Consider the following 25,948-nt stretch of genomic DNA (forward strand, 5'->3'; position numbering starts at 1 on the left):
GACCACCACCCTTAAGCCATGTGCAGGCACAGTGACACCCACCCAGCCCAGCCGACAGCCCTGGGGAGGCCTGGGTGCAGCCAGGGCCTGAGCTCCGAGGGCCCCGCTGCTCTCAGACCAGGCTCCTTCTTCTCATAAGTGGTGTGGCCCTGGACAAGCATATGCCCCTCAGGGTTTCCCCAGTCTCTCCATCTGCAGAGTGGCGGTCATTCTCCCATCTGCTTCCTAGGTCTGTCGGCCTACGAGCAGCTCCATGCCTTTCCACCTGGGGCCGATATCACGTGGAGCGTGTGCGCTGAGACTTCAGAAAGAAAGATTCCTTCCTGGGCTGACACAGCACAGAATGGGGCAGAACGAGGCCTGGATGTGCCGTGGTACCCAGGAAAAGGCACTCCCCCTCCTGACTGTTTTGAGACCCCGCATCCAAGTTGGAGGACCGAAAGGAAGACTCGAAGGTCTCCCTCTCTTATAGAAAAGAGTGGCCAACTTTCTGGTCCTCTGTTTCCATTGAGATTCTGTTCAAGTGTCCCAGCTCGGCTTCTGCGGGTGGCTGAGCTTCTAATGGCTCCCTGCGTTCTTGTCTTTTCCTCTCCAAACCTTCCGTCCTTTTCCCCCTTCTGGGGTGGATGGGCGCTGTCATTGCTTCTACCTTCGAGACAGATTGATGAAAAGTCTGGACCATCGACTCCTTTCCTCTCTTTGGTTCCGTGTCTCTCTCTGGCTGTGTCCCTCTCTTTTCCTTTCTCAATTCAGTCTGTGTCTTCCTCTTTCTCTCTCGTGTGTGGACGGATGGATGCTAGGAATGCACATGTATATGATTAGATGAGGGTTATGTTTTAGGGATAGGTTAGAGGGAGAGAAAGGCTTTAGGTCGGAGTTGGTCATGGGGGAAGGGTCAAGGGTGGTGGTGGTGTTTCTTGGACTCTGAGTGCTGTGCATTCTTCGTCTCTTTCCATATGAACCCCTTCTCAGATACACCACTTGCAAGGAGTCTCTCGTGTTCCGTTTCCTCTCTTTTGCATTTGTGAATGCTTAGCTTCTCTGTTGTGAAGAGGTTCCATTGGATGGAAACCCATTGGTGTACTTCGTGTACCTCTTTCCCTTACTTGAAGAGACCCATTTCTACCTCCGCCCAGCAAATGGCAAGGAGACTCTGATGTTAAGGAGCCTTTGACCTACGCTTCTTTCTAGCTATCTCATGACATCAGCCTTTAGGGTGAGGTTTTCCCCGATATTGAGGTGGTCTGAGATCAAAACCAATAGCGTTCTTCAGATGTAGCTGTCTGGTTTTCCCATGGACATGTATTGAAGAGGCTTTCTTGTTCCCATTTGGATATTCTCCCCTTCTGTGTCAGAGATGAGTTGAGCATGGATGCTGGGGTCTGTGTCTGGACCCTCAACTTTATTCCATCGATCTGGATCTGTGTGTGTTGTTGTATTCCCAATAGCATACTGTCCGGCTCCTGCTGCTGCTGCTGCGGCTAAGTCACTTCAGTCGTGTCTGACTCTGCGCGACCCCATGGCCTGCAGCCTACCAGGCTCCTCCGTCCAGGGCATTTTCCAGGCAAGAGTACTGGAGTGGGTCGCCATTGCCTTCTCCGATACTCTCCTGAGGATCCTAGTTTGGTCGTCTAATTTCCTTTCACACAACCTTGGATGTCCGTATCGGGGCTTTTTCGTCGGATTGTATTGACAATTTAGGCTCTTTTCTGTTTCCGTACCCCTTTTGCAATTCTTGGTTGGGTGCGAAAATGCATTGGCATTTTGGGAGGAATAGCATCGAAGCTGTGGATTGCCTTGTGGGGCTGGGATATCATTTTCCAAATAGGAATTCTTTCAAGCCCTGAGCACAGCTTCTCTTTCCAGGGATTGGTGTGGGCTTGATCTTCCTTCTTCCATGTCTCGCCGTTTTGTGAGAACAGGTCCTTCCTTCCCTTCTGGGTTAGATGGACCCGTGGGGATCACTTCAGTGAATGGCATTGTCAGTGGGGGTGATAATTCCCTTCTCATTGGAAGACTTTGCTGTGAGTATTAGAAATGCAAGTGATTTCTCTTCCCCTTCCTCCCTGTCCATCTCTCAGAGCCACCGGGAAACAGAGGCCTCACCCAGGGTCACACAGGCCTGAGGAGGTACAACTAGACTGTTGATTCTTCAGGCCCTCAGTGCTGGACATCATCCGGGATACTCTGTGTGTGTCTTCCTCAGTCTGGTGTCCCTTCAGACCTTTCCCTAGTTTTCACAGGCTTGTTGTGTTGGTGTTCTTTGTCTGTTTGGAGACACATCCTTGATAAGCTTTGTGTTTCCACTCATTCGTCTCGCGATGTATGACCTGTCTTTTGCTTTTGTACTGAGGTCTTTCCCACAGTAGATATCTTTGATTTTGCAAAGTCCACTGTATTCTCCTGGTTTTTTTTGTGGACTGCCTTTTAGTTTTGTGTGTGAAGACTCAAAGCACGTGTCCGGTTTCTGCTCATTGTTCCTCTAGATTTGTGACAAGTATTCATGGAATGTTTGTCTAGGGATAACTGGAAGTGAACTCGGTGTAAGGTGTCAAGTCTCCATCTCCATTCATGTCATCCCCTGCAGTTTCCAATACCCTGTTCCTGAGTGGTTTTGGAGACCTTGTGGGAAGTTTGCTTGCATTGGAGTTTGCGTTTCCACCTTGATTAACTTCACACTGTTCTGCCCTCAGGGACACTGTCAAGGGGGAGTGAGGAGCAGCCTGCACTTCCAGCTGTGAACACACGGTGGGGCGAGTGGTGCTCTCCCCTCTGGGAGCCCCAGGCCACAGGCATCCCAGTGAGGAGCCAGCTCTGTGCTCAGCTGAAAGGAGTTAGTCTCTCAGGAGCCTCTGAGCCCTTCCGTTTGGATCACCCAGGGTGGGCATTTACTGTGACAGAACAAATTGCCCTGAATTCCATGGACGGAAGAGCCTGGCTGTGTAGAGATCGTGAGTTGCCGTGAATCAGACACAACTGAGGACACAAAAATTCAATAGATTAAAACACTTTTTGGGGGCGGGGGGGAGTGAAAGGGGGTGATGTGGGTTTTTTTGTCTTATAAAATAGCCAAGGGGAATCTAGTTTAAACCTAAATTCACATATATGGGATAGGTATAGCTCTCCGTCACCCTATTAAAAAAACTACTAAACTTTTCTGAAAGTTTATTTTGTAGCTTCCTTGAGCACTTCATTGTGAAGCATTTTTTTTTTTTTTCTGAGACTTTGGCCTCATTAAAAAGTACGGTTTGCCTTTACTGGATAATTTTGTTCATTGGTTTCTTAGGGAATCTTGGTAATATTTGAGTTTCCTGGGGAGTATGGTCACATGACCTGGCCCTGGCCAATCGGTGCCTTCCACCTCCTTGGCCACTGTGATTGGCTCCGGACTGGGGCAGTGCCCAATCGGGGCTGAGGGCCGGGCCTCACGTTAGAAGCCAGGGGAAGAGGAGCTCTCGTCCTGCTCGGGTAGGGGAAGGGGTGGGGCCGGGGGAGGTCAGGCTCCAGCAGTGGGAGGGGCGTGAGGTCCGCCTGCGGCAGTTGGTGACCTTCCTGCTCCCCTCAGGGCAGAGCCGCCGGCGTGAGAATGAGGGCGCTGCTGAGCCCAGGGGCTGGGATGGCCTGTTGCTGCTGTGGTCCCAGAGCTCCACCCGAGACCTGAGGGAAGCCGTCTGCCCGTGAGTCCTCTCCCGCTTGTCTGTCAGCTTGTTTGAAACATGCTGGGTTTTCTGCCCAGCTGGCTAAGGGGAGTCCCTGGAAATGCAAGGGTGTGGGTTTTGGCAGACTTCAGGGAAGACATGCCAGATGAGCCTGGGAGACTCCAGCTTAATCTGGATTCAGGAGATATCTCTTCGGGCCAGCTAGTAATTGTAGGATAAGCCTAATGAGTCTTCACAGGATGAAGAGAGTAACGTGCCAAGGTAGCAATCGATGTCCTCATTCGAGAGGATGAAGCTGGTGCTCAGAGAAGGGGGGAACTTGGCCAGAGCAAGGAGGTGTGCACCCAGACAGAACCCCCAGATCCGGCCATTGGAGCTCAGGGAGGCCACTGGTGTGGCTTGTCCCTGTGGCAGGGGACGAGGCATGCAGCCCACCCTGATTCCTGCGGGGGCCTGACTTGGGAAGTGCCATCTGGTAGCTTTGAGACTCACCAAACCAAATTGCACTGGAGAGAGGAAGGACACCTTCCTTCATCCACCCCCCACCCCCGCCGGATTCCCACATACCCTGACCCCTTTCTCTGGATTTCGGAGCCATTTCCAGAGTCCCGCTCATATGACCTCATTCGAAGTGCACTGTGGACGAGCTGCCATCTGCAGCTGCTACCACAGAAGCCAAGGGCTTTAGCTCCCGAGTACCTCCCTTCCTTTGGAACTTGGGGGCCCTCTGCTCCCCACTTGCACACCACAGACCTTTGCTGAGGATTGTGGGGACCCTCACTCAGTTTGCAGCACGTTGTAGCCATCCCTGTCCTCTCAATACCTCCCTTGAAACTCAGCTTGTGAGCTCCTTTGGAGCAGCGTGGCCCACCTGCAACGCTGCAACGGAAGAGACACAGCTGACAGTGAAACAGCAGCTTAGATCTGACGGCCGGAAAGCTCTGTCAAAAGGGACCTCCCTCTTCACACCGTAGAGGCTCTAGGAGCCGCCAGGGTTTCGGAACCAGTGCTGGGGCCAAAAGGACTCCACAGCTGTTTTCCTTCCTGGGGAGGGTTCCGGCTCGAGTGGGAATGGCTCAAGTCTCCTAAGGTTCTGAAAGCCCACTGTGTGCAGTTTCACGGTACACAGAGAGCAGAAGGTGGAGTCCTGTCCTGGAGGTGGTCACAGCTCACGGATGAGCCAGGCAGGCAGGCAGGCAGGGCATGAGAACACCTGAGCTGCCTTGATGAGTCAATGGTGTGGGGGCAGAGGAAGAGAAGCCGGTCTGCTCCCTCGTGTGGTGCCCAGGGCAGGTTGTCCCCAGAGGAATCCCTTACGACAGTGAGGACTATCACGGCTGTTTCCCAAGGGGTTCTGTCAGTGCGTGTCTTCCCCGGAGCGGTCAGGCCGTCTCTAAAATACACTGGCCATGGGCATTGCCTCTCCTTGGAACTTCCCATCTGTTTCTCTTTTTTATGGAACAGTGAATTTCTAGAGGGGTTCTGGGCCACAAGGATGTTGGGTCATTTTCTAGCCTTCTGTCATGAAGAACGCTTTCCTGGGCGTTGGGGTGGTTTGTTGTTCCAGCTCCCTTTCTTGGCTTCTTTTGGGAGCTGGTGCAACAAGAGGAGCTCAGCCTCTGCCTTCTGGCTGAGATGGCACCCTTCAAACAGCAATGCCTGCCTGGAGATAATGATGGCATTTGCCAAAAGGGCTTCGTTTGGCACGTGGTATCTTGAAAGGACGTACAACGTCCTTTCAGATATCAAAGGCTAGTTCAAAGGACATAAACATGAGAACTCTCCAGTGGAGTCTTACAGTAGGTGGAGCGTCCGAAAAAAACTGCTTCAGTCATTTCACTGAGAGTCATTGATTGGGGACACCAAGAATATAGGAAGGAATGCAGAAAGAAAAGATGAAATTGTGTTCAGGATCGGGCGGAGGGATGAACAGGGCGTGCTTGCCTTGAATCCAGGCTTTGTTGGGGGGTGGGGCATAAAGATGGAACGGGTCTGAAACTACAAAGTGGTGATGGTAACACAGTATCACCAGAGTTACACAACAGTGTTCCCAAATTGCAACAATGATGAAAAAGTTTACTAATCCCAACTTAACCAACAAAAATACAGGAAACCATGCAAAAAAGAAAACATCACCAGAAAGGTGGAAACAAACCAAACGCAAAGCAGTTCGGGGGAAAGGAACTCCATGTCCCCTGGGGGCAGACCGAGTTGACGGCGTCCACGGTGAGCAGACAGGGATGGAGGCTGCAGAGCCGACCGCTCCCCTGGACGTGGTGTTTCCGGCAAGGGCTCTGGGTCTCTGTCCAGAGCGGGGGCTCGTTCTCCCTGCAGGGGTGGGTGAGTCATCGTGGGCGTCTGGGTGTTGCGCGGGAGCCAGGGCAGGCTCTCCCTGCCGAGGCGGTGACTCCTCCTCTGCCTCGGGTTCTCCTGCCAAAGGCCGAGCAGGTAGAGGTGCACGTGGAGGTGGAGGTTCTGGCTGAGGGGGTGGGACATCAGTGCCTGGGGCTGGGGGTCCTGCAGGCACGGAGATCCGATCTGCCCGGTGTGCTGGCCAGTACCCAGCTGGCCTGGTGTCTCTGCGAGGGCAAGTCTCGGTTCTCCATCTGCCCTCGGTGGATCCCTGGGTCCTGCACCTGGAGCCACCACCTCTGTAGGGACAGGTCTGGGAAGTGGAGCCTGGTTCCAGTTGGAGGCCAGTGCTAGAGCTGTGGGAGAAGCATCGTTTGCCCGCAGGCCAGCCTTGGCATGTGCGTATCCCGGGACAGAAAGCTTCCAAGAGATTCCCAAAGAATACCCAGGGTCGGATGTCTTTTGGGACTGAAGTGTGCAAGATGGGGGGCGGGGGGTGTGAGGCCAGCGCTTGCTGCAGGCCCAGCAGCAGCTTTCGGGGACTCGTCCCTGTGTAGCTCAGCACCCCCTCCGCACACACTCCCGTACACCAGCCCCAGCGTCCTCACCTCTGTGCTCTGGCGTGCTGGGCTCCAGGTCCTCCTGCTGCCTCAGAGGCCGGGGTTCTCGGGACTCTGGGTCGGAGCCGGGTGTGCTGAGCTCCGTGGCAGCCTCAGACTGGGCCGCCGGGTGTATCCTGGGCGGTGTCTCGGCAGCAGGCCTTCCCCGCCTCCGCTTCGCCCCCGGTGGGGCTGATGCCTCCGTGGGCACGCTCACCTGGAGCCTGCACTGGGCCTCACGGGCGGGGGGGTGGTGCTCCGACCCCTCCCTCCGGGAGCTGGATGGGGTGTCCCCGTCCTCGGCCTCATCACGTGGGAAGCTCTGCAACGACAGTGACCGTCAGCCAGCCATGCTGGGAGTTTTCCGAGCTGGGCCTGGCCAGTGGAGCCGCTGCTTCGGCCTGCTCGAACTTCTCTGCCCAGAAGGGTCAGAGACGTGTGTCTGCTCAGATCCCCACCCGGGAGGAAAGAGACCCACCTGAGGGTGTGAGGTCAGCCTGGGCGGCCGGCCCTGCCCGCACTCTCCCCATCCCGCCCAGCATGCTCTCCCCTGGGGTGTGGACACAACTTGTCCGCAGGCTTCTGACCCCACATCCACCTGGGCTTCCTTGAGGGAGACACACCCCGAGAAACCCGCATCCACACACACAGGCAAAGGACCCGGTGTTTCCGGGTGGCATGGGAGAGGTGGCCTGGCCCGGCCTGGGGCTCCCCGTGTTACCTTTCTGTTTCTCCGGGCAAAGGGCCAGAGGCGTCTCGGGGGTGCCCTGAGCCAACGTCGACAGGGTGCCCACGCACACTGCCTGTGAGCTCTCCTGAGGCCCCGGCCTCTGGGCAGGGGCAAACAGCAGAACATCTCGGCAGCAAGTGATCTGGCTGGGGGCTCCTCTCCGCTCTCGAGGCCTGGATACCCGGGTTGCGGGTTCTGTTGGGTTCTGTTGCCGGCAGGTGACAACATTTCCTGGGGTTCGTGCTGAGGTCCCTTCCCCAAAACTTCCCAAGGGAATCTCTGGGTTTCTGACTGCTCGACCACCACCCTTAAGCCATGTGCAGGCACAGTGACACCCACCCAGCCCAGCCGACAGCCCTGGGGAGGCCTGGGTGCAGCCAGGGCCTGAGCTCCGAGGGCCCCGCTGCTCTCAGACCAGGCTCCTTCTTCTCATAAGTGGTGTGGCCCTGGACAAGCATATGCCCCTCAGGGTTTCCCCAGTCTCTCCATCTGCAGAGTGGCGGTCATTCTCCCATCTGCTTCCTAGGTCTGTCGGCCTACGAGCAGCTCCATGCCTTTCCACCTGGGGCCGATATCACGTGGAGCGTGTGCGCTGAGACTTCAGAAAGAAAGATTCCTTCCTGGGCTGACACAGCACAGAATGGGGCAGAACGAGGCCTGGATGTGCCGTGGTACCCAGGAAAAGGCACTCCCCCTCCTGACTGTTTTGAGACCCCGCATCCAAGTTGGAGGACCGAAAGGAAGACTCGAAGGTCTCCCTCTCTTATAGAAAAGAGTGGCCAACTTTCTGGTCCTCTGTTTCCATTGAGATTCTGTTCAAGTGTCCCAGCTCGGCTTCTGCGGGTGGCTGAGCTTCTAATGGCTCCCTGCGTTCTTGTCTTTTCCTCTCCAAACCTTCCGTCCTTTTCCCCCTTCTGGGGTGGATGGGCGCTGTCATTGCTTCTACCTTCGAGACAGATTGATGAAAAGTCTGGACCATCGACTCCTTTCCTCTCTTTGGTTCCGTGTCTCTCTCTGGCTGTGTCCCTCTCTTTTCCTTTCTCAATTCAGTCTGTGTCTTCCTCTTTCTCTCTCGTGTGTGGACGGATGGATGCTAGGAATGCACATGTATATGATTAGATGAGGGTTATGTTTTAGGGATAGGTTAGAGGGAGAGAAAGGCTTTAGGTCGGAGTTGGTCATGGGGGAAGGGTCAAGGGTGGTGGTGGTGTTTCTTGGACTCTGAGTGCTGTGCATTCTTCGTCTCTTTCCATATGAACCCCTTCTCAGATACACCACTTGCAAGGAGTCTCTCGTGTTCCGTTTCCTCTCTTTTGCATTTGTGAATGCTTAGCTTCTCTGTTGTGAAGAGGTTCCATTGGATGGAAACCCATTGGTGTACTTCGTGTACCTCTTTCCCTTACTTGAAGAGACCCATTTCTACCTCCGCCCAGCAAATGGCAAGGAGACTCTGATGTTAAGGAGCCTTTGACCTACGCTTCTTTCTAGCTATCTCATGACATCAGCCTTTAGGGTGAGGTTTTCCCCGATATTGAGGTGGTCTGAGATCAAAACCAATAGCGTTCTTCAGATGTAGCTGTCTGGTTTTCCCATGGACATGTATTGAAGAGGCTTTCTTGTTCCCATTTGGATATTCTCCCCTTCTGTGTCAGAGATGAGTTGAGCATGGATGCTGGGGTCTGTGTCTGGACCCTCAACTTTATTCCATCGATCTGGATCTGTGTGTGTTGTTGTATTCCCAATAGCATACTGTCCGGCTCCTGCTGCTGCTGCTGCGGCTAAGTCACTTCAGTCGTGTCTGACTCTGCGCGACCCCATGGCCTGCAGCCTACCAGGCTCCTCCGTCCAGGGCATTTTCCAGGCAAGAGTACTGGAGTGGGTCGCCATTGCCTTCTCCGATACTCTCCTGAGGATCCTAGTTTGGTCGTCTAATTTCCTTTCACACAACCTTGGATGTCCGTATCGGGGCTTTTTCGTCGGATTGTATTGACAATTTAGGCTCTTTTCTGTTTCCGTACCCCTTTTGCAATTCTTGGTTGGGTGCGAAAATGCATTGGCATTTTGGGAGGAATAGCATCGAAGCTGTGGATTGCCTTGTGGGGCTGGGATATCATTTTCCAAATAGGAATTCTTTCAAGCCCTGAGCACAGCTTCTCTTTCCAGGGATTGGTGTGGGCTTGATCTTCCTTCTTCCATGTCTCGCCGTTTTGTGAGAACAGGTCCTTCCTTCCCTTCTGGGTTAGATGGACCCGTGGGGATCACTTCAGTGAATGGCATTGTCAGTGGGGGTGATAATTCCCTTCTCATTGGAAGACTTTGCTGTGAGTATTAGAAATGCAAGTGATTTCTCTTCCCCTTCCTCCCTGTCCATCTCTCAGAGCCACCGGGAAACAGAGGCCTCACCCAGGGTCACACAGGCCTGAGGAGGTACAACTAGACTGTTGATTCTTCAGGCCCTCAGTGCTGGACATCATCCGGGATACTCTGTGTGTGTCTTCCTCAGTCTGGTGTCCCTTCAGACCTTTCCCTAGTTTTCACAGGCTTGTTGTGTTGGTGTTCTTTGTCTGTTTGGAGACACATCCTTGATAAGCTTTGTGTTTCCACTCATTCGTCTCGCGATGTATGACCTGTCTTTTGCTTTTGTACTGAGGTCTTTCCCACAGTAGATATCTTTGATTTTGCAAAGTCCACTGTATTCTCCTGGTTTTTTTTGTGGACTGCCTTTTAGTTTTGTGTGTGAAGACTCAAAGCACGTGTCCGGTTTCTGCTCATTGTTCCTCTAGATTTGTGACAAGTTTTCATGGAATGTTTGTCTAGGGATAACTGGAAGTGAACTCGGTGTAAGGTGTCAAGTCTCCATCTCCATTCATGTCATCCCCTGCAGTTTCCAATACCCTGTTCCTGAGTGGTTTTGGAGACCTTGTGGGAAGTTTGCTTGCATTGGAGTTTGCGTTTCCACCTTGATTAACTTCACACTGTTCTGCCCTCAGGGACACTGTCAAGGGGGAGTGAGGAGCAGCCTGCACTTCCAGCTGTGAACACACGGTGGGGCGAGTGGTGCTCTCCCCTCTGGGAGCCCCAGGCCACAGGCATCCCAGTGAGGAGCCAGCTCTGTGCTCAGCTGAAAGGAGTTAGTCTCTCAGGAGCCTCTGAGCCCTTCCGTTTGGATCACCCAGGGTGGGCATTTACTGTGACAGAACAAATTGCCCTGAATTCCATGGACGGAAGAGCCTGGCTGTGTAGAGATCGTGAGTTGCCGTGAATCAGACACAACTGAGGACACAAAAATTCAATAGATTAAAACACTTTTTGGGGGCGGGGGGGAGTGAAAGGGGGTGATGTGGGTTTTTTTGTCTTATAAAATAGCCAAGGGGAATCTAGTTTAAACCTAAATTCACATATATGGGATAGGTATAGCTCTCCGTCACCCTATTAAAAAAACTACTAAACTTTTCTGAAAGTTTATTTTGTAGCTTCCTTGAGCACTTCATTGTGAAGCATTTTTTTTTTTTTTCTGAGACTTTGGCCTCATTAAAAAGTACGGTTTGCCTTTACTGGATAATTTTGTTCATTGGTTTCTTAGGGAATCTTGGTAATATTTGAGTTTCCTGGGGAGTATGGTCACATGACCTGGCCCTGGCCAATCGGTGCCTTCCACCTCCTTGGCCACTGTGATTGGCTCCGGACTGGGGCAGTGCCCAATCGGGGCTGAGGGCCGGGCCTCACGTTAGAAGCCAGGGGAAGAGGAGCTCTCGTCCTGCTCGGGTAGGGGAAGGGGTGGGGCCGGGGGAGGTCAGGCTCCAGCAGTGGGAGGGGCGTGAGGTCCGCCTGCGGCAGTTGGTGACCTTCCTGCTCCCCTCAGGGCAGAGCCGCCGGCGTGAGAATGAGGGCGCTGCTGAGCCCAGGGGCTGGGATGGCCTGTTGCTGCTGTGGTCCCAGAGCTCCACCCGAGACCTGAGGGAAGCCGTCTGCCCGTGAGTCCTCTCCCGCTTGTCTGTCAGCTTGTTTGAAACATGCTGGGTTTTCTGCCCAGCTGGCTAAGGGGAGTCCCTGGAAATGCAAGGGTGTGGGTTTTGGCAGACTTCAGGGAAGACATGCCAGATGAGCCTGGGAGACTCCAGCTTAATCTGGATTCAGGAGATATCTCTTCGGGCCAGCTAGTAATTGTAGGATAAGCCTAATGAGTCTTCACAGGATGAAGAGAGTAACGTGCCAAGGTAGCAATCGATGTCCTCATTCGAGAGGATGAAGCTGGTGCTCAGAGAAGGGGGGAACTTGGCCAGAGCAAGGAGGTGTGCACCCAGACAGAACCCCCAGATCCGGCCATTGGAGCTCAGGGAGGCCACTGGTGTGGCTTGTCCCTGTGGCAGGGGCCGAGGCATGCAGCCCACCCTGATTCCTGCAGGGGCCTGACTTGGGAAGTGCCATCTGGTAGCTTTGAGACTCACCAAACCAAATTGCACTGGAGAGAGGAAGGACACCTTCCTTCATCCACCCCCCACCCCCGCCGGATTCCCACATACCCTGACCCCTTTCTCTGGATTTCGGAGCCATTTCCAGAGTCCCGCTCATATGACCTCATTCGAAGTGCACTGTGGACGAGCTGCCATCTGCAGCTGCTACCACAGAAGCCAAGGGCTTTAGCTCCCGAGTACCTCCCTTCCTTTGGAACTTGGGGGCCCTCTGCTCCCCACTTGCACACCACAGACCTTTGCTGAGGATTGTGGGGACCCTCACTCAGTTTGCAGCACGTTGTAGCCATCCCTGTCCTCTCAATACCTCCCTTGAAACTCAGCTTGTGAGCTCCTTTGGAGCAGCGTGGCCCACCTGCAACGCTGCAACGGAAGAGACACAGCTGACAGTGAAACAGCAGCTTAGATCTGACGGCCGGAAAGCTCTGTCAAAAGGGACCTCCCTCTTCACACCGTAGAGGCTCTAGGAGCCGCCAGGGTTTCGGAACCAGTGCTGGGGCCAAAAGGACTCCACAGCTGTTTTCCTTCCTGGGGAGGGTTCCGGCTCGAGTGGGAATGGCTCAAGTCTCCTAAGGTTCTGAAAGCCCACTGTGTGCAGATTCACGGTACACAGAGAGCAGAAGGTGGAGTCCTGTCCTGGAGGTGGTCACAGCTCACGGATGAGCCAGGCAGGCAGGCAGGCAGGGCATGAGAACACCTGAGCTGCCTTGATGAGTCAATGGTGTGGGGGCAGAGGAAGAGAAGCCGGTCTGCTCCCTCGTGTGGTGCCCAGGGCAGGTTGTCCCCAGAGGAATCCCTTACGACAGTGAGGACTATCACGGCTGTTTCCCAAGGGGTTCTGTCAGTGCGTGTCTTCCCCGGAACGGTCAGGCCGTCTCTAAAATACACTGGCCATGGGCATTGCCTCTCCTTGGAACTTCCCATCTGTTTCTCTTTTTTATGGAACAGTGAATTTCTAGAGGGGTTCTGGGCCACAAGGATGTTGGGTCATTTTCTAGCCTTCTGTCATGAAGAACGCTTTCCCGGGCGTTGGGGTGGTTTGTTGTAACAGCTCCCTTTCTTGGCTTCTTTTGGAAGCTGGTGCAACAAGAGGAGCTCAGCCTCTGCCTTCTGGCTGAGATGGCACCCTTCAAACAGCAATGCCTGCCTGGAGATAATGATGGCATTTGCCAAAAGGGCTTCGTTTGGCACGTGGTATCTTGAAAGGACGTACAACGTCCTTTCAGATATCAAAGGCTAGTTCAAAGGACATAAACATGAGAACTCTCCAGTGGAGTCTTACAGTAGGTGGAGCGTCCGAAAAAAACTGCTTCAGTCATTTCACTGAGAGTCATTGATTGGGGACACCAAGAATATAGGAAGGAATGCAGAAAGAAAAGATGAAATTGTGTTCAGGATCGGGCGGAGGGATGAACAGGGCGTGCTTGCCTTGAATCCAGGCTTTGTTGGGGGGTGGGGCATAAAGATGGAACGGGTCTGAAACTACAAAGTGGTGATGGTAACACAGTATCACCAGAGTTACACAACAGTGTTCCCAAATTGCAACAATGATGAAAAAGTTTACTAATCCCAACTTAACCAACAAAAATACAGGAAACCATGCAAAAAAGAAAACATCACCAGAAAGGTGGAAACAAACCAAACGCAAAGCAGTTCGGGGGAAAGGAACTCCATGTCCCCTGGGGGCAGACCGAGTTGACGGCGTCCACGGTGAGCAGACAGGGATGGAGGCTGCAGAGCCGACCACTCCCCTGGACGTGGTGTTTCCGGCAAGGGCTCTGGGTCTCTGTCCAGAGCGGGGGCTCGTTCTCCCTGCAGGGGTGGGTGAGTCATCGTGGGCGTCTGGGTGTTGCGCGGGAGCCAGGGCAGGCTCTCCCTGCCGAGGCGGTGACTCCTCCTCTGCCTCGGGTTCTCCTGCCAAAGGCCGAGCAGGTAGAGGTGCACGTGGAGGTGGAGGTTCTGGCTGAGGGGGTGGGACATCAGTGCCTGGGGCTGGGGGTCCTGCAGGCACGGAGATCCGATCTGCCCGGTGTGCTGGCCAGTACCCAGCTGGCCTGGTGTCTCTGCGAGGGCAAGTCTCGGTTCTCCATCTGCCCTCGGTGGATCCCTGGGTCCTGCACCTGGAGCCACCACCTCTGTAGGGACAGGTCTGGGAAGTGGAGCCTGGTTCCAGTTGGAGGCCAGTGCTAGAGCTGTGGGAGAAGCATCGTTTGCCCGCAGGCCAGCCTTGGCATGTGCGTATCCCGGGACAGAAAGCTTCCAAGAGATTCCCAAAGAATACCCAGGGTCGGATGTCTTTTGGGACTGAAGTGTGCAAGATGGGGGGCGGGGGGTGTGAGGCCAGCGCTTGCTGCAGGCCCAGCAGTAGCTTTCAGGGACTCGTCCCTGTGTAGCTCAGCACCCCCTCCCCACACACTCCCGTACACCAGCCCCAGCGTCCTCACCTCTGTGCTCTGGCGTGCTGGGCTCCAGGTCCTCCTGCTGCCTCAGAGGCCGGGGTTCTCGGGACTCTGGGTCGGAGCCGGGTGTGTTGAGCTCTGTGGCAGCCTCAGACTGGGCCGCCGGGTGTATCCTGGGCGGTGTCTCGGCAGCAGGCCTTCCCCGCCTCCGCTTCGCCCCCGGTGGGGCTGATGCCTCCGTGGGCACGCTCACCTGGAGCCTGCACTGGGCCTCACGGGCGGGGGGGTGGTGCTCCGACCCCTCCCTCCGGGAGCTGGATGGGGTGTCCCCGTCCTCGGCCTCATCACGTGGGAAGCTCTGCAACGACAGTGACCGTCAGCCAGCCATGCTGGGAGTTTTCCGAGCTGGGCCTGGCCAGTGGAGCCGCTGCTTCGGCCTGCTCGAACTTCTCTGCCCACAAGGGTCAGAGACGTGTGTCTGCTCAGATCCCCACCCGGGAGGAAAGAGACCCACCTGAGGGTGTGAGGTCAGCCTGGGCGGCCGGCCCTGCCCGCACTCTCCCCATCCCGCCCAGCATGCTCTCCCCTGGGGTGTGGACACAACTTGTCGGCAGGCTTCTGACCCCACATCCACCTGGGCTTCCTTGAGGGAGACACACCCCGAGAAACCCGCATCCACACACACAGGCAAAGGACCCGGTGTTTCCGGGTGGCATGGGAGAGGTGGCCTGGCCCGGCCTGGGGCTCCCCGTGTTACCTTTCTGTTTCTCCGGGCAAAGGGCCAGAGGCGTCTCGGGGGTGCCCTGAGCCAACGTCGACAGGGTGCCCACGCACACTGCCTGTGAGCTCTCCTGAGGCCCCGGCCTCTGGGCAGGGGCAAACAGCAGAACATCTCGGCAGCAAGTGATCTGGCTGGGGGCTCCTCTCCGCTCTCGAGGCCTGGATACCCGGGTTGCGGGTTCTGTTGGGTTCTGTTGCCGGCAGGTGACATCATTTCCTGGGGTTCGTGCTGAGGTCCCTTCCCCAAAACTTCCCAAGGGAATCTCTGGGTTTCTGACTGCTCGACCACCACCCTTAAGCCATGTGCAGGCACAGTGACACCCACCCAGCCCAGCCGACAGCCCTGGGGAGGCCTGGGTGCAGCCAGGGCCTGAGCTCCGAGGGCCCCGCTGCTCTCAGACCAGGCTCCTTCTTCTCATAAGTGGTGTGGCCCTGGACAAGCATATGCCCCTCAGGGTTTCCCCAGTCTCTCCATCTGCAGAGTGGCGGTCATTCTCCCATCTGCTTCCTAGGTCTGTCGGCCTACGAGCAGCTCCATGCCTTTCCACCTGGGGCCGATATCACGTGGAGCGTGTGCGCTGAGACTTCAGAAAGAAAGATTCCTTCCTGGGCTGACACAGCACAGAATGGGGCAGAACGAGGCCTGGATGTGCCGTGGTACCCAGGAAAAGGCACTCCCCCTCCTGACTGTTTTGAGACCCCGCATCCAAGTTGGAGGACCGAAAGGAAGACTCGAAGGTCTCCCTCTCTTATAGAAGAGAGTGGCCAACTTTCTGGTCCTCTGTTTCCATTGAGATTCTGTTCAAGTGTCCCAGCTCGGCTTCTGCGGGTGGCTGAGCTTCTAATGGCTCCCTGCGTTCTTGTCTTTTCCTCTCCAAACCTTCCGTCCTTTTCCCCCTTCTGGGGTGGATGGGCGCTGTCATTGCTTCTACCTTCGAGACAGATTGATGAAAAGTCTGGACCATCGACTCCTTTCCTCTCTTTGGTTCCGTGTCTCTCTCTGGCTGTGTCCCTCTCTTTTCCTTTCTCAATTCAGTCTGTGTCTTCCTCTTTCTCTCTCGTGTGTGGACGGATGGATGCTAGGAATGCACATGTATATGATTAGATGAGGGTTATGTTTTAGGGATAGGTTAGAGGGAGAGAAAGGCTTTAGGTCGGAGTTGGTCATGGGGGAAGGGTCAAGGGTGGTGGTGGTGTTTCTTGGACTCTGAGTGCTGTGCATTCTTCGTCTCTTTCCATATGAACCCCTTCTCAGATACACCACTTGCAAGGAGTCTCTCGTGTTCCGTTTCCTCTCTTTTGCATTTGTGAATGCTTAGCTTCTCTGTTGTGAAGAGGTTCCATTGGATGGAAACCCATTGGTGTACTTCGTGTACCTCTTTCCCTTACTTGAAGAGACCCATTTCTACCTCCGCCCAGCAAATGGCAAGGAGACTCTGATGTTAAGGAGCCTTTGACCTACGCTTCTTTCTAGCTATCTCATGACATCAGCCTTTAGGGTGAGGTTTTCCCCGATATTGAGGTGGTCTGAGATCAAAACCAATAGCGTTCTTCAGATGTAGCTGTCTGGTTTTCCCATGGACATGTATTGAAGAGGCTTTCTTGTTCCCATTTGGATATTCTCCCCTTCTGTGTCAGAGATGAGTTGAGCATGGATGCTGGGGTCTGTGTCTGGACCCTCAACTTTATTCCATCGATCTGGATCTGTGTGTGTTGTTGTATTCCCAATAGCATACTGTCCGGCTCCTGCTGCTGCTGCTGCGGCTAAGTCACTTCAGTCGTGTCTGACTCTGCGCGACCCCATGGCCTGCAGCCTACCAGGCTCCTCCGTCCAGGGCATTTTCCAGGCAAGAGTACTGGAGTGGGTCGCCATTGCCTTCTCCGATACTCTCCTGAGGATCCTAGTTTGGTCGTCTAATTTCCTTTCACACAACCTTGGATGTCCGTATCGGGGCTTTTTCGTCGGATTGTATTGACAATTTAGGCTCTTTTCTGTTTCCGTACCCCTTTTGCAATTCTTGGTTGGGTGCGAAAATGCATTGGCATTTTGGGAGGAATAGCATCGAAGCTGTGGATTGCCTTGTGGGGCTGGGATATCATTTTCCAAATAGGAATTCTTTCAAGCCCTGAGCACAGCTTCTCTTTCCAGGGATTGGTGTGGGCTTGATCTTCCTTCTTCCATGTCTCGCCGTTTTGTGAGAACAGGTCCTTCCTTCCCTTCTGGGTTAGATGGACCCGTGGGGATCACTTCAGTGAATGGCATTGTCAGTGGGGGTGATAATTCCCTTCTCATTGGAAGACTTTGCTGTGAGTATTAGAAATGCAAGTGATTTCTCTTCCCCTTCCTCCCTGTCCATCTCTCAGAGCCACCGGGAAACAGAGGCCTCACCCAGGGTCACACAGGCCTGAGGAGGTACAACTAGACTGTTGATTCTTCAGGCCCTCAGTGCTGGACATCATCCGGGATACTCTGTGTGTGTCTTCCTCAGTCTGGTGTCCCTTCAGACCTTTCCCTAGTTTTCACAGGCTTGTTGTGTTGGTGTTCTTTGTCTGTTTGGAGACACATCCTTGATAAGCTTTGTGTTTCCACTCATTCGTCTCGCGATGTATGACCTGTCTTTTGCTTTTGTACTGAGGTCTTTCCCACAGTAGATATCTTTGATTTTGCAAAGTCCACTGTATTCTCCTGGTTTTTTTTGTGGACTGCCTTTTAGTTTTGTGTGTGAAGACTCAAAGCACGTGTCCGGTTTCTGCTCATTGTTCCTCTAGATTTGTGACAAGTTTTCATGGAATGTTTGTCTAGGGATAACTGGAAGTGAACTCGGTGTAAGGTGTCAAGTCTCCATCTCCATTCATGTCATCCCCTGCAGTTTCCAATACCCTGTTCCTGAGTGGTTTTGGAGACCTTGTGGGAAGTTTGCTTGCATTGGAGTTTGCGTTTCCACCTTGATTAACTTCACACTGTTCTGCCCTCAGGGACACTGTCAAGGGGGAGTGAGGAGCAGCCTGCACTTCCAGCTGTGACCACACGGTGGGGCGAGTGGTGCTCTCCCCTCTGGGAGCCCCAGGCCACAGGCATCCCAGTGAGGAGCCAGCTCTGTGCTCAGCTGAAAGGAGTTAGTCTCTCAGGAGCCTCTGAGCCCTTCCGTTTGGATCACCCAGGGTGGGCATTTACTGTGACAGAACAAATTGCCCTGAATTCCATGGACGGAAGAGCCTGGCTGTGTAGAGATCGTGAGTTGCCGTGAATCAGACACAACTGAGGACACAAAAATTCAATAGATTAAAACACTTTTTGGGGGCGGGGGGGGAGTGAAAGGGGGTGATGTGGGTTTTTTTGTCTTATAAAATAGCCAAGGGGAATCTAGTTTAAACCTAAATTCACATATATGGGATAGGTATAGCTCTCCGTCACCCTATTAAAAAAACTACTAAACTTTTCTGAAAGTTTATTTTGTAGCTTCCTTGAGCACTTCATTGTGAAGCATTTTTTTTTTTTTTTCTGAGACTTTGGCCTCATTAAAAAGTACGGTTTGCCTTTACTGGATAATTTTGTTCATTGGTTTCTTAGGGAATCTTGGTAATATTTGAGTTTCCTGGGGAGTATGGTCACATGACCTGGCCCTGGCCAATCGGTGCCTTCCACCTCCTTGGCCACTGTGATTGGCTCCAGACTGGGGCAGTGCCCAATCGGGGCTGAGGGCCGGGCCTCACGTTAGAAGCCAGGGGAAGAGGAGCTCTCGTCCTGCTCGGGTAGGGGAAGGGGTGGGGCCGGGGGAGGTCAGGCTCCAGCAGTGGGAGGGGCGTGAGGTCCGCCTGCGGCAGTTGGTGACCTTCCTGCTCCCCTCAGGGCAGAGCCGCCGGCGTGAGAATGAGGGCGCTGCTGAGCCCAGGGGCTGGGATGGCCTGTTGCTGCTGTGGTCCCAGAGCTCCACCCGAGACCTGAGGGAAGCCGTCTGCCCGTGAGTCCTCTCCCGCTTGTCTGTCAGCTTGTTTGAAACATGCTGGGTTTTCTGCCCAGCTGGCTAAGGGGAGTCCCTGGAAATGCAAGGGTGTGGGTTTTGGCAGACTTCAGGGAAGACATGCCAGATGAGCCTGGGAGACTCCAGCTTAATCTGGATTCAGGAGATATCTCTTCGGGCCAGCTAGTAATTGTAGGATAAGCCTAATGAGTCTTCACAGGATGAAGAGAGTAACGTGCCAAGGTAGCAATCGATGTCCTCATTCGAGAGGATGAAGCTGGTGCTCAGAGAAGGGGGGAACTTGGCCAGAGCAAGGAGGTGTGCACCCAGACAGAACCCCCAGATCCGGCCATTGGAGCTCAGGGAGGCCACTGGTGTGGCTTGTCCCTGTGGCAGGGGACGAGGCATGCAGCCCACCCTGATTCCTGCGGGGGCCTGACTTGGGAAGTGCCATCTGGTAGCTTTGAGACTCACCAAACCAAATTGCACTGGAGAGAGGAAGGACACCTTCCTTCATCCACCCCCCACCCCCGCCGGATTCCCACATACCCTGACCCCTTTCTCTGGATTTCGGAGCCATTTCCAGAGTCCCGCTCATATGACCTCATTCGAAGTGCACTGTGGACGAGCTGCCATCTGCAGCTGCTACCACAGAAGCCAAGGGCTTTAGCTCCCGAGTACCTCCCTTCCTTTGGAACTTGGGGGCCCTCTGCTCCCCACTTGCACACCACAGACCTTTGCTGAGGATTGTGGGGACCCTCACTCAGTTTGCAGCACGTTGTAGCCATCCCTGTCCTCTCAATACCTCCCTTGAAACTCAGCTTGTGAGCTCCTTTGGAGCAGCGTGGCCCACCTGCAACGCTGCAACGGAAGAGACACAGCTGACAGTGAAACAGCAGCTTAGATCTGACGGCCGGAAAGCTCTGTCAAAAGGGACCTCCCTCTTCACACCGTAGAGGCTCTAGGAGCCGCCAGGGTTTCGGAACCAGTGCTGGGGCCAAAAGGACTCCACAGCTGTTTTCCTTCCTGGGGAGGGTTCCGGCTCGAGTGGGAATGGCTCAAGTCTCCTAAGGTTCTGAAAGCCCACTGTGTGCAGTTTCACGGTACACAGAGAGCAGAAGGTGGAGTCCTGTCCTGGAGGTGGTCACAGCTCACGGATGAGCCAGGCAGGCAGGCAGGCAGGGCATGAGAACACCTGAGCTGCCTTGATGAGTCAATGGTGTGGGGGCAGAGGAAGAGAAGCCGGTCTGCTCCCTCGTGTGGTGCCCAGGGCAGGTTGTCCCCAGAGGAATCCCTTACGACAGTGAGGACTATCACGGCTGTTTCCCAAGGGGTTCTGTCAGTGCGTGTCTTCCCCGGAGCGGTCAGGCCGTCTCTAAAATACACTGGCCATGGGCATTGCCTCTCCTTGGAACTTCCCATCTGTTTCTCTTTTTTATGGAACAGTGAATTTCTAGAGGGGTTCTGGGCCACAAGGATGTTGGGTCATTTTCTAGCCTTCTGTCATGAAGAACGCTTTCCTGGGCGTTGGGGTGGTTTGTTGTAACAGCTCCCTTTCTTGGCTTCTTTTGGGAGCTGGTGCAACAAGAGGAGCTCAGCCTCTGCCTTCTGGCTGAGATGGCACCCTTCAAACAGCAATGCCTGCCTGGAGATAATGATGGCATTTGCCAAAAGGGCTTCGTTTGGCACGTGGTATCTTGAAAGGACGTACAACGTCCTTTCAGATATCAAAGGCTAGTTCAAAGGACATAAACATGAGAACTCTCCAGTGGAGTCTTACAGTAGGTGGAGCGTCCGAAAAAAACTGCTTCAGTCATTTCACTGAGAGTCATTGATTGGGGACACCAAGAATATAGGAAGGAATGCAGAAAGAAAAGATGAAATTGTGTTCAGGATCGGGCGGAGGGATGAACAGGGCGTGCTTGCCTTGAATCCAGGCTTTGTTGGGGGGTGGGGCATAAAGATGGAACGGGTCTGAAACTACAAAGTGGTGATGGTAACACAGTATCACCAGAGTTACACAACAGTGTTCCCAAATTGCAACAATGATGAAAAAGTTTACTAATCCCAACTTAACCAACAAAAATACAGGAAACCATGCAAAAAAGAAAACATCACCAGAAAGGTGGAAACAAACCAAACGCAAAGCAGTTCGGGGGAAAGGAACTCCATGTCCCCTGGGGGCAGACCGAGTTGACGGCGTCCACGGTGAGCAGACAGGGATGGAGGCTGCAGAGCCGACCGCTCCCCTGGACGTGGTGTTTCCGGCAAGGGCTCTGGGTCTCTGTCCAGAGCGGGGGCTCGTTCTCCCTGCAGGGGTGGGTGAGTCATCGTGGGCGTCTGGGTGTTGCGCGGGAGCCAGGGCAGGCTCTCCCTGCCGAGGCGGTGACTCCTCCTCTGCCTCGGGTTCTCCTGCCAAAGGCCGAGCAGGTAGAGGTGCACGTGGAGGTGGAGGTTCTGGCTGAGGGGGTGGGACATCAGTGCCTGGGGCTGGGGGTCCTGCAGGCACGGAGATCCGATCTGCCCGGTGTGCTGGCCAGTACCCAGCTGGCCTGGTGTCTCTGCGAGGGCAAGTCTCGGTTCTCCATCTGCCCTCGGTGGATCCCTGGGTCCTGCACCTGGAGCCACCACCTCTGTAGGGACAGGTCTGGGAAGTGGAGCCTGGTTCCAGTTGGAGGCCAGTGCTAGAGCTGTGGGAGAAGCATCGTTTGCCCGCAGGCCAGCCTTGGCATGTGCGTATCCTGGGACAGAAAGCTTCCAAGAGATTCCCAAAGAATACCCAGGGTCGGATGTCTTTTGGGACTGAAGTGTGCAAGATGGGGGGCGGGGGGTGTGAGGCCAGCGCTTGCTGCAGGCCCAGCAGCAGCTTTCGGGGACTCGTCCCTGTGTAGCTCAGCACCCCCTCCGCACACACTCCCGTACACCAGCCCCAGCGTCCTCACCTCTGTGCTCTGGCGTGCTGGGCTCCAGGTCCTCCTGCTGCCTCAGAGGCCGGGGTTCTCGGGACTCTGGGTCGGAGCCGGGTGTGCTGAGCTCCGTGGCAGCCTCAGACTGGGCCGCCGGGTGTATCCTGGGCGGTGTCTCGGCAGCAGGCCTTCCCCGCCTCCGCTTCGCCCCCGGTGGGGCTGATGCCTCCGTGGGCACGCTCACCTGGAGCCTGCACTGGGCCTCACGGGCGGGGGGGTGGTGCTCCGACCCCTCCCTCCGGGAGCTGGATGGGGTGTCCCCGTCCTCGGCCTCATCACGTGGGAAGCTCTGCAACGACAGTGACCGTCAGCCAGCCATGCTGGGAGTTTTCCGAGCTGGGCCTGGCCAGTGGAGCCGCTGCTTCGGCCTGCTCGAACTTCTCTGCCCAGAAGGGTCAGAGACGTGTGTCTGCTCAGATCCCCACCCGGGAGGAAAGAGACCCACCTGAGGGTGTGAGGTCAGCCTGGGCGGCCGGCCCTGCCCGCACTCTCCCCATCCCGCCCAGCATGCTCTCCCCTGGGGTGTGGACACAACTTGTCCGCAGGCTTCTGACCCCACATCCACCTGGGCTTCCTTGAGGGAGACACACCCCGAGAAACCCGCATCCACACACACAGGCAAAGGACCCGGTGTTTCCGGGTGGCATGGGAGAGGTGGCCTGGCCCGGCCTGGGGCTCCCCGTGTTACCTTTCTGTTTCTCCGGGCAAAGGGCCAGAGGCGTCTCGGGGGTGCCCTGAGCCAACGTCGACAGGGTGCCCACGCACACTGCCTGTGAGCTCTCCTGAGGCCCCGGCCTCTGGGCAGGGGCAAACAGCAGAACATCTCGGCAGCAAGTGATCTGGCTGGGGGCTCCTCTCCGCTCTCGAGGCCTGGATACCCGGGTTGCGGGTTCTGTTGGGTTCTGTTGCCGGCAGGTGACATCATTTCCTGGGGTTCGTGCTGAGGTCCCTTCCCCAAAACTTCCCAAGGGAATCTCTGGGTTTCTGACTGCTCGACCACCACCCTTAAGCCATGTGCAGGCACAGTGACACCCACCCAGCCCAGCCGACAGCCCTGGGGAGGCCTGGGTGCAGCCAGGGCCTGAGCTCCGAGGGCCCCGCTGCTCTCAGACCAGGCTCCTTCTTCTCATAAGTGGTGTGGCCCTGGACAAGCATATGCCCCTCAGGGTTTCCCCAGTCTCTCCATCTGCAGAGTGGCGGTCATTCTCCCATCTGCTTCCTAGGTCTGTCGGCCTACGAGCAGCTCCATGCCTTTCCACCTGGGGCCGATATCACGTGGAGCGTGTGCGCTGAGACTTCAGAAAGAAAGATTCCTTCCTGGGCTGACACAGCACAGAATGGGGCAGAACGAGGCCTGGATGTGCCGTGGTACCCAGGAAAAGGCACTCCCCCTCCTGACTGTTTTGAGACCCCGCATCCAAGTTGGAGGACCGAAAGGAAGACTCGAAGGTCTCCCTCTCTTATAGAAGAGAGTGGCCAACTTTCTGGTCCTCTGTTTCCATTGAGATTCTGTTCAAGTGTCCCAGCTCGGCTTCTGCGGGTGGCTGAGCTTCTAATGGCTCCCTGCGTTCTTGTCTTTTCCTCTCCAAACCTTCCGTCCTTTTCCCCCTTCTGGGGTGGATGGGCGCTGTCATTGCTTCTACCTTCGAGACAGATTGATGAAAAGTCTGGACCATCGACTCCTTTCCTCTCTTTGGTTCCGTGTCTCTCTCTGGCTGTGTCCCTCTCTTTTCCTTTCTCAATTCAGTCTGTGTCTTCCTCTTTCTCTCTCGTGTGTGGACGGATGGATGCTAGGAATGCACATGTATATGATTAGATGAGGGTTATGTTTTAGGGATAGGTTAGAGGGAGAGAAAGGCTTTAGGTCGGAGTTGGTCATGGGGGAAGGGTCAAGGGTGGTGGTGGTGTTTCTTGGACTCTGAGTGCTGTGCATTCTTCGTCTCTTTCCATATGAACCCCTTCTCAGATACACCACTTGCAAGGAGTCTCTCGTGTTCCGTTTCCTCTCTTTTGCATTTGTGAATGCTTAGCTTCTCTGTTGTGAAGAGGTTCCATTGGATGGAAACCCATTGGTGTACTTCGTGTACCTCTTTCCCTTACTTGAAGAGACCCATTTCTACCTCCGCCCAGCAAATGGCAAGGAGACTCTGATGTTAAGGAGCCTTTGACCTACGCTTCTTTCTAGCTATCTCATGACATCAGCCTTTAGGGTGAGGTTTTCCCCGATATTGAGGTGGTCTGAGATCAAAACCAATAGCGTTCTTCAGATGTAGCTGTCTGGTTTTCCCATGGACATGTATTGAAGAGGCTTTCTTGTTCCCATTTGGATATTCTCCCCTTCTGTGTCAGAGATGAGTTGAGCATGGATGCTGGGGTCTGTGTCTGGACCCTCAACTTTATTCCATCGATCTGGATCTGTGTGTGTTGTTGTATTCCCAATAGCATACTGTCCGGCTCCTGCTGCTGCTGCTGCGGCTAAGTCACTTCAGTCGTGTCTGACTCTGCGCGACCCCATGGCCTGCAGCCTACCAGGCTCCTCCGTCCAGGGCATTTTCCAGGCAAGAGTACTGGAGTGGGTCGCCATTGCCTTCTCCGATACTCTCCTGAGGATCCTAGTTTGGTCGTCTAATTTCCTTTCACACAACCTTGGATGTCCGTATCGGGGCTTTTTCGTCGGATTGTATTGACAATTTAGGCTCTTTTCTGTTTCCGTACCCCTTTTGCAATTCTTGGTTGGGTGCGAAAATGCATTGGCATTTTGGGAGGAATAGCATCGAAGCTGTGGATTGCCTTGTGGGGCTGGGATATCATTTTCCAAATAGGAATTCTTTCAAGCCCTGAGCACAGCTTCTCTTTCCAGGGATTGGTGTGGGCTTGATCTTCCTTCTTCCATCTCTCGCCGTTTTGTGAGAACAGGTCCTTCCTTCCCTTCTGGGTTAGATGGACCCGTGGGGATCACTTCAGTGAATGGCATTGTCAGTGGGGGTGATAATTCCCTTCTCATTGGAAGACTTTGCTGTGAGTATTAGAAATGCAAGTGATTTCTCTTCCCCTTCCTCCCTGTCCATCTCTCAGAGCCACCGGGAAACAGAGGCCTCACCCAGGGTCACACAGGCCTGAGGAGGTACAACTAGACTGTTGATTCTTCAGGCCCTCAGTGCTGGACATCATCCGGGATACTCTGTGTGTGTCTTCCTCAGTCTGGTGTCCCTTCAGACCTTTCCCTAGTTTTCACAGGCTTGTTGTGTTGGTGTTCTTTGTCTGTTTGGAGACACATCCTTGATAAGCTTTGTGTTTCCACTCATTCGTCTCGCGATGTATGACCTGTCTTTTGCTTTTGTACTGAGGTCTTTCCCACAGTAGATATCTTTGATTTTGCAAAGTCCACTGTATTCTCCTGGTTTTTTTTGTGGACTGCCTTTTAGTTTTGTGTGTGAAGACTCAAAGCACGTGTCCGGTTTCTGCTCATTGTTCCTCTAGATTTGTGACAAGTTTTCATGGAATGTTTGTCTAGGGATAACTGGAAGTGAACTCGGTGTAAGGTGTCAAGTCTCCATCTCCATTCATGTCATCCCCTGCAGTTTCCAATACCCTGTTCCTGAGTGGTTTTGGAGACCTTGTGGGAAGTTTGCTTGCATTGGAGTTTGCGTTTCCACCTTGATTAACTTCACACTGTTCTGCCCTCAGGGACACTGTCAAGGGGGAGTGAGGAGCAGCCTGCACTTCCAGCTGTGACCACACGGTGGGGCGAGTGGTGCTCTCCCCTCTGGGAGCCCCAGGCCACAGGCATCCCAGTGAGGAGCCAGCTCTGTGCTCAGCTGAAAGGAGTTAGTCTCTCAGGAGCCTCTGAGCCCTTCCGTTTGGATCACCCAGGGTGGGCATTTACTGTGACAGAACAAATTGCCCTGAATTCCATGGACGGAAGAGCCTGGCTGTGTAGAGATCGTGAGTTGCCGTGAATCAGACACAACTGAGGACACAAAAATTCAATAGATTAAAACACTTTTTGGGGGCGGGGGGGGAGTGAAA

General features: G+C 54.5%; 3 protein-coding genes across 3 annotated transcripts in view; 1 reads left to right on the forward strand and 2 right to left on the reverse strand.

The window, feature by feature from the left end:
* Nucleotides 1-25,948, forward strand: part of LOC145517098 (uncharacterized) — a 437,457-nt gene that overhangs the window by 332,375 nt on the left and 79,134 nt on the right. The window contains exons 94-101 of the mRNA XM_081519356.1: nt 230-455; nt 2,694-2,951; nt 3,566-3,677; nt 10,331-10,588; nt 11,203-11,314; nt 17,968-18,225; nt 18,842-18,953; nt 25,607-25,864. The gene's annotated coding sequence lies outside the window, so the exon portion shown is untranslated. The remainder of the gene's footprint in view (nt 1-229; nt 456-2,693; nt 2,952-3,565; nt 3,678-10,330; nt 10,589-11,202; nt 11,315-17,967; nt 18,226-18,841; nt 18,954-25,606; nt 25,865-25,948) is intronic.
* On the reverse strand, nt 5,392-7,524 carry LOC145517284 (uncharacterized). Its single transcript, XM_081519560.1, has 3 exons — nt 7,332-7,524; nt 6,620-6,932; nt 5,392-6,367 (listed from the first exon to the last, which is right to left on the reverse strand). Exons 1-3 carry the CDS (start codon nt 7,464-7,466, stop codon nt 5,739-5,741), a joined length of 1,077 nt encoding a protein of 358 aa, XP_081375686.1. The 5' UTR covers nt 7,467-7,524; the 3' UTR covers nt 5,392-5,738.
* On the reverse strand, nt 20,075-24,968 carry LOC145517172 (uncharacterized). The gene is made up of 3 exons (XM_081519437.1): nt 22,608-24,968; nt 21,896-22,208; nt 20,075-21,643 (listed from the first exon to the last, which is right to left on the reverse strand). Exons 1-3 carry the CDS (start codon nt 22,842-22,844, stop codon nt 21,015-21,017), a joined length of 1,179 nt encoding a protein of 392 aa, XP_081375563.1. The 5' UTR covers nt 22,845-24,968; the 3' UTR covers nt 20,075-21,014.

Source organism: Giraffa tippelskirchi, chromosome 8 (assembly GCF_054371585.1).
Source record: "Giraffa tippelskirchi isolate mGirTip1 chromosome 8, T2T-mGirTip1v1.2.pri, whole genome shotgun sequence".
In the NCBI taxonomy this organism is placed as follows: domain Eukaryota; kingdom Metazoa; phylum Chordata; class Mammalia; order Artiodactyla; family Giraffidae; genus Giraffa; species Giraffa tippelskirchi.